The sequence below is a fragment of the Trachypithecus francoisi genome, unplaced genomic scaffold (genome assembly GCF_009764315.1).
Source record: "Trachypithecus francoisi isolate TF-2019V2 unplaced genomic scaffold, Tfra_2.0 Lachesis_group16, whole genome shotgun sequence".
NCBI classification, from domain to species: Eukaryota; Metazoa; Chordata; class Mammalia; order Primates; family Cercopithecidae; genus Trachypithecus; species Trachypithecus francoisi.
Genome location: NW_022681461.1, coordinates 74,512,378 through 74,529,655, shown reverse-complemented (window position 1 = coordinate 74,529,655; position 17,278 = coordinate 74,512,378). Strand labels below are relative to the sequence as shown.

Sequence of the window (17,278 nt, the reverse complement as noted above, 5' to 3'; positions counted from 1 at the left end):
AAATCTTAAGTAAAGTTCAACTTACAACTTGTCTTTTCAAAAAGAATTATTTTCCAGGCCAGGCGCAGTGGCTCTTGCCTGTAATCCCAGCACTTTGGGAGGCCGAGGCGGGCAGATCACAAGGTCAGGAGATAGAGACCATGGTGAAACCCTGTCTCTACTAAAAATACAAAAAATCAGCCAGGCCCAGTGGCGGGCACCTGTAGTCCCAGCTACTCAAGAGGCTGAGGCAGGAGAACGGCGTGAACCCAGGAGGCGGAGCTTGCAGTGAGCCAAGATCACGCCACTGCCTGGGCGACAGCGCAAGACTCCATCTCAACAAATAAATAAATAATTATTTTCAGTCAGGTACAGTGGCTCATGCCTGTAACCTCAGCACTCTGGGAGGCCAAGGTGGGCAGATCATCTGAGGTCAGGAGTTCGTGACCAGCCTGGCCAACATGGTAAAACCCCATCTCTTCTAAAAATACGAAGTTTGCTGGCCATGGTGGCAGGCAGCTGTAATCTCAGTTACTCAGGAGATTGAGGCAGGAGAATCACTTCAACTCGGGAGGCAGAGGTTGCAGTGAGCCAAGATTGCATCACTGCACTCCAGCCTGGGCGACACAGTGAGACTTCATCTCAAAATATATATATATAGATATTTTCCACAACTAAAGTTATTCTAAAAATTAAAAATCGCATTAATATTTTGAATACAATATTAAAATTTCCACTGCATGAATTTAAGTAACAGGCCTCAGTAATTCCTTTCACTAACACCTTTTGATACTCTTAAAACATCTGAAAACAATTTCACAGTGCTTATAATGTCTATTAATTTTACTTGTAAACTTCTTCTGTATTACAACATTTCTTTAAAAATGAATATGCTCTAAAAGGTGAACTGAAAATATGATTTCACTCCATCTTTCCTCTATACTTCTGCACTCTTCATCATGATTCTCACTATGACAGGGCTACAACAAAGAACTTTTGCCTAAGCCTAGAAGCAAATGATGTTATCTAAAACCCTTTCCACCTCTCCAGTTCCCAAAACAATACAAACGAGTACTCTGTTCCTTAAGAAAACCACTGTGAAACTTTACATCTTCCAATATAGAAATGTTTTGACGCAAAGGATTTTTCATTCTAATTTTTGCAATCACATAAAATTAACTGCTTCAAGATAACTAGCCAAAAAAATGCACAGACTTAGATAAATGTTGTTAGTTCTGCACATTTTTCAATGTTCACATCAAGAAATTTTATGATAGTATTAATGAAACAGTAACTTTGAGGTACCACGGAAAATTCTATTATTTGTCAGCTAAAACAGCTCAAGACCTCCCATTTGCTCAAGTAAAACCAAATATGTGAACTAATTTTTGAAAGGCAGTTGTTGACTCCTGTAGGAGGGAAATTAGATAATTGAGGAAACCGTACCTATCCTGCTGTGGCTGAGGCTTCCCTTCCATGGCAGTAAGAAGCGTAGGGGCCAGTTCACATTGTTTTTCCACTGGTAGGCGAGGATAGCCCATTTTAACGTAAATTATAGTAAAATTCTAATGCAATAAGAGAAAAGCAAGTGAGTGTGAAGGAAATACTCTATGATTTCAATGAAAATATATGATTGATAACTTAGAGAGTTATGGTTACAACAAAGACATTGTAAACGTGACTCATCCTCCCTCCACACGTTTACTGCACCTTTACCAACTACTGTATCTCAGAGGAAGAATTCCAGTCCAACTTATTCAAAATGCTTGCTTTAAAGTAGGCCAAATGTTAGGTAGCATGGACTAATCTAAAGCATTCATATATGCAGTTTATCGTGGAGAAGAAAAAAATAATCATTCAACCTATTTACACCTACACACTACACATTAGCATCAGATCTCCCAGCCTGTTGCATTAATCCTTACAAGCTAGGAGGAGATGAGGTATTGACAAATCCTAGGCTGCTATTTCTCACTGGTCAAAGGACTGAAAGAAACTTAGTATACCGCAGCACTCTGTGGTTCCTCACTCCAGTAACTCACCAATGCATGATGAACCAAAGGAAACTGAGGGCTGTGTGTCTGTGCAAGGCTGAGCATCCCAAATTTGAAAATCTGAAATTCAAAATGCTACAAAATCTGAAACTTTACGAGTGCTAACAAGATACAGAAAGGAAATGCTCCTTGCGGCATTTCAGATTTTGGATTTGGGATGCTAAATCAGGTAAGTATAATGCAATTATTCCAAAATCCAAAACACTTTTGGTCCCAAGCATTTCAGATAAGGGATACTCAACCGGTATCACTATAATCTGTGTGAATACTGCATTTTAAGCAAACCCATAAATAGATATCTGGATTTACAGATAAGATTAAGAATTGCTTTTCTGAAGCTTTTTTATTTTTTTCCCCCCCAAGATGGAGTCTCACTCTGTCACCCAGGCTGGAGTGCAATGGTATAATCCTGGCTCACTGCAACCTCCACCTCTGAGGTTCAAGTGATTCCCCTGCCTCAGCCTCCCAAGTGGCTGGGACTACAAGCATGCGCCGCCACGCCCAGCTAATTTTTGTATTTTTAGTAGAGACGGGGTTTCACTATGTTGACCAGGCCGGTCTTGAACTCCTGACCTCATGATCAGCCCGCCTAAACCTTCTAAAGTGCTGGGATTATAGGCATGAGCCAACGTGCCTGGCCTCTGAAGAATTATTTACTAAAGTAAATGGGCTTCATAAGATTACTTCTTTAAATAAATTATATTTGGCATTTTTATTGGCACACAGTGTTCCTATTTGCTTAAAGAAAGGAAATGTGTAATTGAGCCAAGTATCCAGAACAGGCACAGACAAAATGACGTCTGGACCAATAACAGGCTCCAAAAGGTTTGTGACTCCAGATGTTAGATAAGATTCAATCGATTCTGCCTCAATGCTAGGAACTACAAGGACCAGGAAAAAAACATCACCTGCCATCACACAGCACCAACATTTTTTACATTTAATTTTTATGAAGACAACACTTTAAAAGGAATGTTTCTGACCAGAGTCAGATTTACCCCACTTTATAAAAAAGTTATCTTTCTGAATATACACATCAAAAACACAAAAGATTTTTTAAAATTCTCTTTCATGTATTTGCCATTTTACTCATTTTTTTCCTCCATTATGCTTTATTCGTGCCCAAGTCGTATAACATTTCCCTCTATTCAGACCCATCTCATATAGTCTCTTACCAAAAATCAGATCATTATTTTATATAACAACATACCTGACAAGTCATTTCACCGACATTCCTTTGCCCAATGTAAACAGCCACTCATTACTCTGCTACTGTAAAGTAGCATTTCCTCTGGATTGGTACTCAGTGGAAAAACAGTGTGTCATTTAAAAAAAAAAAAAAATCTCATGTTTCATTTAGAAGTGGTCTAAGGTGAAATTTTAAGCTTGCCAATATGTTGATGACATCTGATAAATATTAGGGAAGAAAATTTGCTATGAGTCAGAAAATATTCCAATACAACACTCACTGTGACAAAGGAAACTGCAGCAGGGTCCTGGTACTGAACCAACAGTGTCTCTACTGGAAGTTGTATTTTGGGGCGGCTTTTTATACGTTTATTCAGATGCACCAGCAGTTCCATTACCTAAAATACAGAGAGATGGGAACTGAAGTTATTGAGCATATCTTAAAAACCACTCATCTTAAAATTCATTTCTCAGATGTTATCTATATTAGTGAATAGTAGCTACTTTGTTCTTTTAAAGGGTGTAAATTTTACATCCCAGAGAGTATACACTACATGAGTCTTGTTCAAAAATACTGTCTCCCAAAAATCTATGCACTAGTGAATTTCATTTTTTCTTTTTTCAGAGTCTTGCTCTGCCACGCAGGCTGGAGTGCAGTGGCACAATCTTGACTCACTGCAACCTCCACCTCCCCAATTCAAGCAATTCTTCTGCCTCAGCCTCCCGAATAGCTGGAATTATAGGCGTGCGCCAGCATGCCCAGTTAATTTTTCTATTTTTTCACCACGTTGGCCTGCTGGTCTCGAACTCCTGACTTCATGATCTGCCCGCCTCTGCCTCCCAAAGTGCTGGGATTACAGGCATAAGCCACTGCACCTGGCTTTTTTCTTTATATTTTGACAAGGAATCTCGCTCTGTTGCCCAGGTTAGCATGTACTGTTGTGATCTCAGCTCACTGCAACCTCCGCCTTCTGAGTTCAAGCATTTCCCCTGCCTCAGCCTCCCGAGTAGCTGGGATTACAGGTACCAGCCATCACACCTGACTAATTTTTGTATTCTAGTAAAGACGCAGTTTCATCATGTTGTCCAGGCTGGTCTCAAACTCCTGATCTCAAGCAATCCACCCACTTAGGCCTCCCCAAGTGCTGGGATTACAGGCGTGAGCCACCACGCCCGGCCAAGTGAATTTATTTTTACGATGTCCTTTAGTTAAAGTTGAGATCCAAGTTAGGCCTAGACTGAAGCATGTCCCCCAAGAAGAACAGATTATTGCAACATACCATGAATACTATGAAAAGAGAGACATACAAGATACAGTGGGTTTCCAGAAAAGAAAAGTATCTGCTCTATTAAGAAGGACTTCAAGGAGGAAGTGACAGGAACACTGAGTTCTGAATAATTAATGAGTGCCAAGCAGAGTATCAGTTATAAGAAGGTTTGGGGCACACTGCATCTGACTGAAGCCCAGAATGGTTAAGAGTTCATAAAAGCAGAAAGGATTCTGGCAAAATGCTGAGGCATTTTTATTTTTGTCTGGGAGTTGCTTTTTGTTTTTATTATACTTTAAGTTCTAGGGTACATGTATACAATGTGCAGATTTGTTACATAAGTATACATGTGCCCTGTTGGTTTGCTGCACCCAACAACTCGTGATTTACATTAGGTATTTCTCCTAATGGTATCCCTCCCCCAGGTCCCCACCCCCGGACAGGCCCCAGTGTGTGATGTTCCCCGCCCTGTGTCCACGTGTTCTTGTTGTTCAGCTCCTACCTATGAGTGAGAAGATGTGATGTTTGGTTTTCTATCCTTGTGATAGTTTGCTTAGAATGATGGTTTCCAGACTCATCCATGTCCCTGCAAAGGACATGAACTCATCCTTTTTTATGGCTGCATAGTATTCCATGGTGTATATGTGCCACATTTTCTTAATGCAGTTTATCATTGATGGACATTCGGGTTGGTTTCAAGTCTTTGCTATTGTGAATAGTGTGAGGCATTTTTATTGTATTCTGAATATCATCTGATACTATCAAATAATTTGTAAGAAATAACAAGCTTCCTCTCCTTTAAGTGGGAAAAGAGAGCAAAACAGAAATTGACAAGTCAACAGTTTGCATGGATAGAAAGGGATGTACAGAGGCTCATGTCAAATCCTCAATTATACTACAATAAAAAGATTATCTGCCAACAGAAAAGAAATCGAGCATTGAGAAGTAAGATTTGTAGAAGGTCTTGCCTAAGAAAGCTTCAAGAGTTTAAGATAATTATTCTGCAGGGCCAGGTTTACACTATTCTCCCTCATTTCTGAAATTTGTGCTCTAGCCTCAAAGCATGCACAAGGAAAGATGTAGAGATGTTTGATAGTGACAGCAAAAAATTCCAAGAGATCTAGAGCAATAATGAAATAGGTGAATTGTGTTTAAGAATAAAAACAACTCTGTAATCAATGGTGAATGAATGATAAAATAGTAATACTAAAATAGCTATCATTTGTCACACAGTTTCTATGCACTCTTCCCCCAGGCATTCCTTATCTAATACGATTCTCATGACAACCAGTGAGGTGGTGTCATTCCCATTTCACAGATGAGGAAGCAGAAGCCTCAAGTAAAGTAACTTGTCCAAGGATAGTGGGCCAGCAAACAGCAAAGTCAAAATATGACTCCAGAGCCCATTTTTTTTAACCTTTTCAAACACTGATATTTGAACTCACATCAGTGACAGTGTTTGTCAGTGAGACATGATACCTTCCAAGCTAGAAACTTGCATTGTCATCCATACTTCATCCAAACTTCCTATCTGTCCTGGATCTGTGATACTGCTAGGGGACAAGGGAAAACAATCAGGAGGAAGTAGTCTAAAGGAAAGAGCCCTCTTCTGACATTCTAATCTAGGCTGATTCCTAGAGGGACTCTATAGAAAATTATTATCGATGGAGATAGAGAATCTTGCCCACAATTACATGCTTTTTTTAAATAATAAATTTATTTTGATTTTTTTTTTTCCAAGACAGGGCCTCACTCTGTCACTCACGGTGGAGTTCAGTGGCATTATCATAGCCAACTGCAGCCTCGAACTCCTAGTCTCAAGGAATCTTCCTATCTCAGCCACTGCAGTAACTGGGACTACAAGCACATGCTACCATGCATGGCTTTTTTCTTTCTTTGGTAGAAATTAGATCTTGCTATGTTTCCTAGGCTAGCCTCAAAACTATCTTCCAACCTCAGCCTCCCAGAGTGCTGGGATTACAGGCATGAGCTACTGCACTTGGCCTATTTTGAATTTTAAATGGATTAATTACTTAATTTCCTACTAGCATTATTGTCAAGTTAAATATTGGCCAATTTCCTAAATATGGTTATATCTTGTCTGGAATCCTCTATAAGCCAAGAAAGATTTAAAAATCACTTGTGGAATTCAAATAACATTTCAAAGGCTACTGTAAATATTTAATGAAAAGACAAGTCAGAGAGTTTAGCACAATGCTTAATATATAACAGGCTATTTTAGCTGTTTGATTCCATTTCCCCTATTTCAAAAGTTTTCCGACTTAACCAATTTGACAAGGACAAATAAAAATGCTATTTTATTAGTATAAATTAAATATATTAAGTTTGAAATGACTACATTTATCCTTATTACTTTATTCTGTTTTATTGCTTTTTAAAGTTATAATAAAAAGATACATTTATTATAATAAATCAAGTGGAAAATCTTAAGCATCTCTTTTCCCTTGTCCTTTCACAGCCCCTTGAAGACACCAGTGTTAACAGTTTGGTAACGAGAAAGTGAGAGAAGGAAAGAGAAGGAAAGAAAGGGAGAGAGGGAAAGGACAAATAGACCAAGTGATAAAACAGGTTAATAATCATGTATATTTCAAAATAGCTAGAAGATCTAAAATGTTCCCAACCCAAAGGAACAATAAATAAGGTGATGAGTATCCTAAATACTAAATTATTTGATTACATATTACATGCATGTATCAAAATATCGCGTGTACTCCATAAATATGTATAATTATGTATCAATAAAATTTTTTCTTAAAAATTTAAAAATAGGTTAATAATCACAATAACTGATGTAAATGCCCTCAATTCAAACCTCAAAAATATGTGACATTTCCATTGTACTAAGAGATACAGCCAAAGTAAATAAGATTAAAATTGCAGGCTGGGGCAAATATTTACCAGACAGAAGGAAAGCGATGGTTAACAATACTAATTTTGGATAAAACAGGTTTTGGAGAAAAAACCTTAAATGGAATTCAAAAGATAAAAAATATACATAAAATACTATAATTATTAATAAAGACAAGGTGTTAAACTTGTACATCAAAATGCAGCAAGCCAAGATTATCAAAACTGTAAGAAAAATCAGAAAAACTGTAACAGCAGTATGACATTATACTTCAGTACTACCAACTTATAATAGGACTGGAAGACAGGTTCAAGACATAAATGCACAATGTTACTAATGAATGGCCATAACTCATGCTGAGTTCCATATTCCACAAACAGGAAGTATCCCTTTTATCTTCTGAAAGGCTTTTCTTACAAACATTAGAATACACTTTGAAGGACTGTAACATTTGCACACTATGATCTCTGACCAGAATGCAATAAAACCAGGCAATTTTTTTTTTTTTTTTTTTTTTTTTGAGACAGAGTCTCGCTCTGTCGCCCAGGCTGGAGTGCAGTAGTCGGATCTCAGCTTACTGCAAGCTCCGCCTCTCGGGTTCACGCCATTCTCCTGCCTCAGCCTCCCGAGTAGCTGGGACTACAGGTGCCCGCCACCATGCCCAGCTAATTTTTTGTAATTTTTTTTTTTTAGTAGAGCCGGGGTTTCACCATGTCAGCCAGAATGGTCTCGATCTCCTGACCTCATGATCCGCCCGTCTCGGCCTCCCAAAGTGGCAAATTTTATATCAAATATTTTAAAACTAAAAACAACACTCTTATAAATAAGACAAAGATAAAATGACCAAACTGCACATCAATATAACTACTAAATATAACTAAAATAGTCATCAAGGAGAAATTCATAAGCTGAGGGCATTTTTGGTTTTTTTTAAACATATTATAATTAAAGAATAAAGCATTTAACTTGATGGCCAAGCTTACATTGTGAAGTTCAAAAGCCCTGGGTTCAAATCCTGGCCCGACCATTTGTTATCTGACCTTAAACAAGTGTATTAATCATTCCAAGCCTCAGTTTCATCTATAAAATGGGGATAATGCCTACCTCACATAAATTCATGAGGATGTAAGTCCTTAGCACTTTTCTTGACACATAAGAACCACTGACAGATTATTATATAAATTAAAACTTTACACAAGAAAAACATATCCAAAAAAGGAAATAATTTGAATAGAAAAAATACAGTTAAAAGGGAACATTAATCTAAAAGCTGGGTTTCCTTTCAAAATGGCCCATTAAAAGGTTAAAACTTTGGTAGTAATAAAATCAGAAACAAGAATAGAATTTCCCATTTGAAATAATGATAATAGAATATTAAGAGTAATAGTATAAAATTATGTGAGAAAGATATGCTCAACTGCTTCAGTAAACATTTAAAATCTGTATGTATTCCATAACATCACATTGTAAACCTCAAATATACATAATAAAATTTATTTTTTTAAAAAAAATAATAGTATGATAGAAGTGAATGATACACAACTGAACATTTAAAGTAGATGGACAGAGATGAATGACTTTCTATAAAAAAATAAAATACAAAGAAACAAAAAAAAAAATCTAAGATAAGTAAATGAGTTGAAAACTACTGACAATATTAAGCCTGGACTAATGCAAAATTTCCCTGTTTGCTCTTCAGGTCTCCACTCTAGGCCTCTACTCCAAGTCTTTCTCCAGCCAACAGCTAGAGTTATGGTGGCACTACCATCAATACCCTTTCAAATTAGTGCCCCTGGAATACCTCTTTCCTCCTATCAGGCTTCCTCTCATGCACTGGAGACATCACTGTGGCCTTCTCCAATTTCCTGAAGGCATCACACTCTGTGTGTTGTTCCCAACACCTGCACAGGGCCTATCTTTAATGGTCTCCCCCATCTCTTAGCCTGGCTACTTCCTGCACACACCAGAGGCCTCCCCTTACACCCCCCACTTAGTCTAAATTATGTCCCAAATATATTCTTTCATAAAATCCTTTCCTTTTCCATCTTGGCAAGTATCACAAATTATAATTATGTACTATTTGCCTGACTGTTTTATACTGATTTCCCCAACTAGGTGTTGTCATCATTCATCACCATATCCCCAAGATCTAGCATACAGAAGGCACTCAGTAAATATTTGCTAAATTACAAAACTGATAAAGCCAAGTAAGTAAACAGAAATCAACTCCTGAAGAGCCTTTTAGACCTTGGTATCCTAAGGGTAAGAGAAGGCCACAGAAGGGTTTTAAATAGAAGAGTGATATAATCAAATGCATGTCTATCTCAGCAAAGAAGGATTAACAGCAGACATGCCAAATACATGACAAGAATGCCATTCCCTCCTGTAAAGAAATATAAACATAAAAGACATTCTTAAAGATACTCTTTCTGCACTGAACCCAAATCAGACTTTGGAATCCCTCTCAGGGCAGACCTCCAGGAAGTCACTGCCAAATAGAGTGGCCCAAGGAATAAAACCTGACTATAGCTCAAAGACTGGATGACCTATTATAAATATACTGGAAGACTAATGAACAATTTTACAAATCAAGGGGACAATGTTTCATGTAGAACAGTTCCGTTAAAAAATGAAAATACTGGCCAGACACAGTGGCTCATGTCTGTAATCCCAGCACTTTGGGAGGCCGAGGCAGGTGGATTGCTTGAGCTCAGGAGTTTGAGACCAGCCTGGGCAACAAAGTGAAACCCTGTCTCTACAAAAAATTTAAACATCAGCCAGTCATGGTGGTCTGTACCTGTAGTCCCAGCTACTTGGGAGGCTGAGGTAGGATGGCCTGAGCCCAGATGATGGAGGCTGTTGTGAGCTGTGATTGTGCCACTGCACTCCAGCCTGCGTGACAGAGTGAGACCCTATCTCAAAAAAAAAGAAAGAAAATGAAAATGAAAATACTGATGTGACAGTTAACCAACTTTTTGTAAGAGTACTTTGCAGAATCCTAAAACAGGAGCTATACAATACTTCGCTTAAATTTTTTTTATTTTGCTTACTTTTAGTTAAAATTATAGTCTTTGTCAACAATTAACTAAAGAATATTTTTGCCCCATTACCACATGACTTTCATATTGGAATCAAGGGCATGGATTTCAGATCATGTCTCCATCCATTCCAGGATAATTATCTCAATTATACTATCTGGCACTGATGCCAAGTAGACAGTTGGTGCTAAAGGCAGCTGTGCTAAGGATACAAAAGCTACTTTTAAATCATAAAAGCTGGTTCTATACTTACTCTCCATTTTGAAAGGCCATAATTAAGATCACAAACCTAGAATTCAATAATGGGAACAGAGAATTCACTTGATAATGTGTATTCATTTATTCATCATTTGATTCCCCCAGCTGTCCCAACATGCTTACCTTTTTACGTACTCCTTCTTGGGTGCTAGACAGTTTGAGCAAAACAGGAGGAAGGAATTTAGATATAATATTCTGTAACTGTTCATCTGTTTCAGCATGGCCAAGTCGTAAAAAGACCCGTTCAAGCTGATCTATAATATAAAAAGAAAAAAAGAGAGACAATTTAGCAAACCAAAACAACCAAGACCAATTATTTTCATAGCTTATTCCTTTTTTCTGTACTGCAATCCTTTAGTCAGAACTTTTAACTATAGCTAACCCTGTACAGATATTTTGACAGAGCTACAAAACACCAAAAAGGTTAATTGTTCTATCCTGGTCTACCTTTTAGAATGGAAGAAAACAAAACCAAGAACAAAAAAATTCTCCCCCACATGCAAGGTTATTCAGTTTTAACTGGATACTGGAAAGGATACAAGATTTCTAAAGGCATCTTCTGGAACTAGTTAGTAGAGCAAGGCAGCAAAACTTTAATCAGATACCATCAGTTATTAGGGACAATATATCTATCCCTGGTGAAATTATCTTACTGATGAAGTTTCTCCAAAGGCAGGATCACTGCCCATTACTGTGTTAGGGTTACCTAGTTAGAAAGAAACAGCCAAGTTTCCCCAAGAAAGTCACTATGAGAGACATGTTAAATGACACCATGGGGATACTCTCAGCAAAACCCAGACTGTGGTAAACTACAGACAAGGCAACTTCTTCAACCAGTACACTGCTGGGGCAAGCGGGAAGATGGGGATGAAAAGGGAGCCTATGCAAACAACTAGGTATTTGATTTTAGGGAATTACTGTTAAAAATGTTTTAGGTACTCTAATGGTATTGTGGTTATGCTTGTTTTTTAAAGGTCCCTACAAAAATTGTCAGTGGGAATTAAGGAGTTTTCTAATGAGCTAAAAATGTTCTATATCTCAATCTGCGTGATTACAGAGATAAATATATTTACAAAAATTCATCAAACTCTACACTTCCATACCTTCTACTGTATCTACTATACTTCAATTTAAAATATGTATTTAAAGGAGTCATTTTTTAGAGATAAAGATGGAAATATTTGCAGGTAAAATAATAGCCAGTAGAATTTTCTTTAAATAATGAGGAGACGGCCAGGCGCAGTGGTTCACGCCTGTAATCCCAGCACTTTGGGAGGCCGAGGCAGGCAGATCACGAGGTCAGGAGATCAGGACCATCCTATATTTAACACAGTGAAACCCCGTTTCTACTAAAAATACAAAAAATTAGCCAGGTGTGGTGGCGAGTGCCTCTAGTCCCAGATACCCAGGAGGCGGAGGCAGGAGAATGGTGTGAACCCAGGAGGCAGAGCTTGCAGTGAGCCGAGATTGCGCCACTGCACTCCAGTCTGGACAACAGAGCCAGACTCTGTCTCAAAAAGAATAAAAAATTAAAAAAAAAAAAGAGAGAAGACACTGGGGAGGGGTTATATAAGTAAAACCAAGATTGCCACTAATTGATAATTATTCAAGCTTCATAACAGATACTGAGAATTACTATTGTGTTTGCCAGAAATTTCCCACAATAATTTTCTAAAGGAAGATAGATTAGATAGATACAGATTGCTCAATAGATGGATCAATGACAGAGATGTAGACAGATACATGGATAGACAGACCGATAGATCAACAGATCGATCGGTCAATTCTGAGAAGGGCGGAAGCAATGACATCCTAGTAGCAACAAGCATACCCAGCACCCAGAATTGATCTTGTTTTTCAATACCATTCTCCAGCAAAAGGAACCACGCTGCTTGGAAAAAGGTCTGAGTCTAGGGTTTGGGGCAGGGCAAAAACAAGATGAGCCTGAAGCGTCTTGCAGTGCCTAAGAGGAAATGGAACATGGGGTCGGCCACAGTGGCTCATGCCTATAATCCCAACACTTTGAGAGGCCAAGGAGGGAGGATTGCTTGAGGCCAGGAGTTCAAGACCAGCCTGATCAACACAGAGACACCCCCATCTCTACAAGAAAAAGAAAAAATTGGCTCAAGCCTGTAATCCTAGCACTTTGGGAGGCCGAGACGGGCGGATCACGAGGTCAGGAGATCGAGACCATCCTGACTAACACGGTGAAACCCCGTCTCTACTAAAAACTACAAAAAACTAGCCGGGCGAGGTGGCGGCGCCTGTAGTCCCAGCTACTCGGGAGGCTGAGGCAGGAGAATGGCGTGAACCCGGGAGGCGGAGCTTGCAGTGAGCTGAGATCCGGCCACAGCACTCCAGCCTGGGTGACAGCGCGAGACTCCGTCTCAAAAAAAAAAAAAAAAAAAAAAAAAAGAAAAAGAAAAAATTAGCCAGGCATGTTGGCAAGTGCCAGCTACTCCCGACGCTGAGGTAGGAGAATTGCTTGGGCCTGGGAGGTTGAGGCTACCAGCGAGCCATGATGGTGCCACTGCATTCCAGCCTGGGTGACACAGTAAGACCCTGTCTCAAAAATAAAGAAATGGAACATGGAACAAGTCAAAGGGATACAGGAGCCAACCTGAAAGAACTCCTAATGGCCCAAGCCATGACAGTAGAAGGAACAAAATAAATAACAGCGTTGGATTATAAGCCAAAATGTAAATCTACATGAGTCCATACTGATGGAAATAATTATTGAATGATTAAAGAAATTGGGGGGGGAGGGGAGAGACAAATTTTTCTTATAGGAAAAATTCAAAATAATATATGTGGCTATTTCCCCCTATAGGAGGTGGAGCTTAATTCCTGCCCACCCTCCCCCTTGAGGGTAGACTAGATTTAGTGACTGCTTCCTTAGAATACGAAAAGGGAGAAATGTTAACTTCACAGTAGAGAAAACTGCCAAATACTATCTTAGTCCAGTAAGAAGGTTAACCTCATGATGTCATGTAGATATCATGTGTCCCTGAAATGATGTAACAAGAAAGGCATTTTACCTCTCTGGCATTCATAACAAAAACCCATAACCCAAATATAATCATGAGTAAAACAACAGAAAAACCCAAACTGGGGGACACTCTATAAGACACCTGGCCAGTACTCCTCAGGACTTTCAAGATCATGAAAAACAAGAAATGACTAAAAAAAACTATCTCAGACCAAAGAAAGCTGGAAAACATCACAACTAAATGGTGCCTTGCACAGGATCCTGGGGGCGGGGGGAAGGACATTAATGGAAAAACTGGTAAAATCCAAAAAAAGTCACTAGTTTAAAAAATTAATAACAAAAAGAAAGAAGGGAGGGAAGAAAGAAAGACAGGCTCATTCCAAGACTACCAGTGATTCTATTTGATAAACGCTGAATGCTGCTGTAAAAGAAGTTCTCAGGAATGCTGAGTTCAACCCACAGTGTTTGCGGAAGTTACAAGTAAGGGAGCAGCTTCTTAGTGCCTTACAGCTCTTAGGCCGTAGAAACTACAAATCTGAGCTACAGAAATTGGAAAAGAACTGTTCTGTGGACAAAGGTAGAAAATTAAACTCTTCATAATAAACTGACCTAGAGAATCTCTGTCAAAGTTAAAGAAAACGGTGGGGGACGGGGGTGGGGGGGAGGCGGCGGCAGCAGGAGGGTGTGGAATATCTGGTCCTTGTTACTTTTCATGCAATCATTTGGATGCTTCTATGTATGCCCAGCATAGTACCTAACATCTTCTCTCCCTCACAAGACAAGCAAATGTGACATCCTATAAACACAATAAAATTATGAGAACATGGGAATGGGAAGAAAGAGCACCAACCACCATGTGAGAGGGTCCTGCTAAAACAGGCTAGGTATACCAGAGGAAAAAGAAAAGCCTTCTACCTGCTTTGAGGTGAATCAATCTAACACTGTTAGGTCATCTTCACAGACCCATCTATACTTAAATAAAAGATAAGCTTGATCAAATCTCACAAAAAGGAAGAAAGGTCAACATCTACAGATATAACTAAATGCTACATGTTTCTTTTCTTTTTTTTTTTTTTTTTTTTAAATAAGACAGGGTCTTGCTGTCACTCAGGCTAGAGTGCAGTGGCGCTACCACGGCTTACTGCAGCCTCAACCTCCTGGCCTCAAGCTGTTCTCCTACTTCAGTCTCCCAAGGAGCCTGGACTACAGGCATACGCCACCACACCCAGCTGATTTTTTATTTTTTGTAGAGACAGAGGTCTCTGGTCTTGAATTCCTGGCCTCAAGCAATCCTCACACTTTGGCCTCCTAAAGTGCTGGGATTACAAGTATGAGCCACTGCACCCGGCCTAAGTCTTTTGAGTACAGTTGAACTTACCATTCCTTCCCTATATGACTTCTGAGTTTCTAGGCATGCTTAGAAAAGTCATTTTCACTGCAAAATATTTTTAAATATTATATTGTGTAGAGAAGAGTTAAAACAGACCTAGGACTACTACCTATAGAAAGACTTGCTTTCGGCTGGGCGTGGGGGCTCACACCTGTAATTCCAGCACTTTGGGAGGCTGAGGCAGGCGGCTCATGAGGTCAGAAGATCGAGACTATCCTGGCAAACATGGTGAAACCCTGTTTCTACTAAAAATACAAAAAATTAGCCTGGCATGGTGGTGGGCGCCTATAGTCCCAGCTACTTGGGAGGCTGAGGCAGGAGAATGGCATGAACCCAGGGGGCGGAGTTTGCAAGTTTGCAATGAGCGGACATCAGGCCACTGCACTCCAGCCTGGGCGACAGAGCGAGACTGCGTCTCAAAAAAAAAAAAAAAAGAAAGACGTGCTTTCTAGCTGAGGCTGGTCCATGGCTGACATCTGGAAACCTGGATTTCGGCAGGGTTCTCATCATTTCCAGAACCGCTAAGAGTGGTCCACTGTGCCTGTCTGTACAAATAATGTTATTTATATACTAGCTTCCTTTCAGGGAGGAATTTTGGTTCATTTTAGGAAGAAGGTACAAACATGACCAGCTCCAAATAAAAACCTGAGGCACCGAGTCTCTGATGACCATCTCTGGTGGATACCATTTCACATGTGCTGTCACAATCACTTCTGGAGGAATCAAGCATGTCCTGTGTGACTCCACCAGAAGATTCTTGGAAGCTTGCACTTGGTTTCCTCCAGACTTCACCCATATGACTTTTCCCTTTGGTGACCTTGCTATACTAAATCTTAGCTGGGAGTACAAATATATGCTGAACCCTGTGAGTCCTACTAGACAATCACTGAAGCTAGGGATAAACTGGGAGTCTCCTGGCAGGTATATTCATCTATGTTTTCTTCCAAGTACACTTATGATTTTGTTTTCTACATTCAACTCTTTGATCCATCTGGAATTTTCTTTTGCTATATGGAGGGATGTAGGAAACAAGTCTTTTTTTTTTTTTTTGAGACGGAGTCTCGCTCTGTCGCCCAGGTTGGAGTGCAGTGGCCGGATCTCAGCTCACTGCAAGCTCCGCCTCCCGGGTTTACACCATTCTCCTGCCTCAGCCTCCCAAGTAGCTGGGACTACAGGCGCCCGCCACCTCGCCCGGCTAGTTTTTTGTATTTTTTAGTAGAGACGGGGTTTCGCCGTGTTAGCTAGGTTGGTCTCGATCTCCTGACCTCGCGATCCACCCGTCTCGGCCTCCCAAAGTGCTGGGATTACAGGCTTGAGCCACCGCGCCCGGCCAGGAAACAAGTCTTTTGTGGGTTTTTAATATCTTCTTAACTGTGTAACAATACATACAGAAAATCATTCAAAACAAATGCACGGTTTAATGAATTATTATAAACAATATTGTGACTACCCCCAAGTCAAGAAGAAAATTTATTTTGAAGGCTGCATAAAGAAAGATTTGTACTGGATTCAAAACAGAACTGAAGAAGACTGAAAGATTATATAACATAAAAAAGCACAGTGAGTTTTAAGGACTTGCCCAAGGTCACAGATGTAATTAGCAACAGAGTAAGAATAAGAATGGAGTCTTCTGACCTTTAGTCTAAAAATCCTTGCCTATACCATACAACTGTCTCCAAGAATGACCCTTTTTCTATCGGGTACACATACTATATATACTATACCTTATACAGGAAGTTTTATTTGAAAGAATATCCAAAGGTTCACTAGAATGTATCTCATTCAGGCAGTATTTATTACAAAAATGGAAAAACACACAAATTCAAAGGTCAGAAAACAACACTAGAGAGAACTCACTACTATGAATAAGAAGCTAACTCCTTATGTGACCAACTGCAATTCAACCTTTCTCCTCCTCCTCCCTGCTCATCAAAATTCTCTCCTCCTTCAAGGCCCAGCACCCTCCCAGTTTCACAGTCAAGCACTCATTCTCCTATGTAGGTCACTCATTCAAGTATCTACTGAAACTCTACCATGCGCCAGAGCTTGGTGGTCATGGGTATAAAGAGTGAAGAGGGAAGAGGCACGGATGTTGTCGAGGCTTACCTCACAGGTACATGATAACTGCATGTAGAAAGAAAATAACAGAAGGCCTGGGGCAGACTGTTTGCAAACAACAGCATTTAAATGCAGAAGAAGGAAAGTCTGAAAAAGGGAATGGTAGGCAACATACAAAAACAGAAGG

General features: G+C 39.6%; 1 protein-coding gene across 4 annotated transcripts in view; it reads right to left on the bottom strand.

Annotated features, from left to right (window-relative positions):
* The window catches only part of ECPAS (Ecm29 proteasome adaptor and scaffold), a 131,019-nt gene that overhangs the window by 84,296 nt on the left and 29,445 nt on the right, over positions 1 to 17,278 (bottom strand). For all 4 annotated transcript variants that reach the window (XM_033237832.1, XM_033237834.1, XM_033237833.1 and 1 more), the window contains 3 exons: positions 10,778 to 10,908; positions 3,503 to 3,619; positions 1,426 to 1,544 (listed from right to left, as the gene is read on the bottom strand). In XM_033237832.1, the coding sequence (XP_033093723.1) occupies positions 1,426 to 1,544; positions 3,503 to 3,619; positions 10,778 to 10,908 (367 nt within the window). The remainder of the gene's footprint in view (positions 1 to 1,425; positions 1,545 to 3,502; positions 3,620 to 10,777; positions 10,909 to 17,278) is intronic.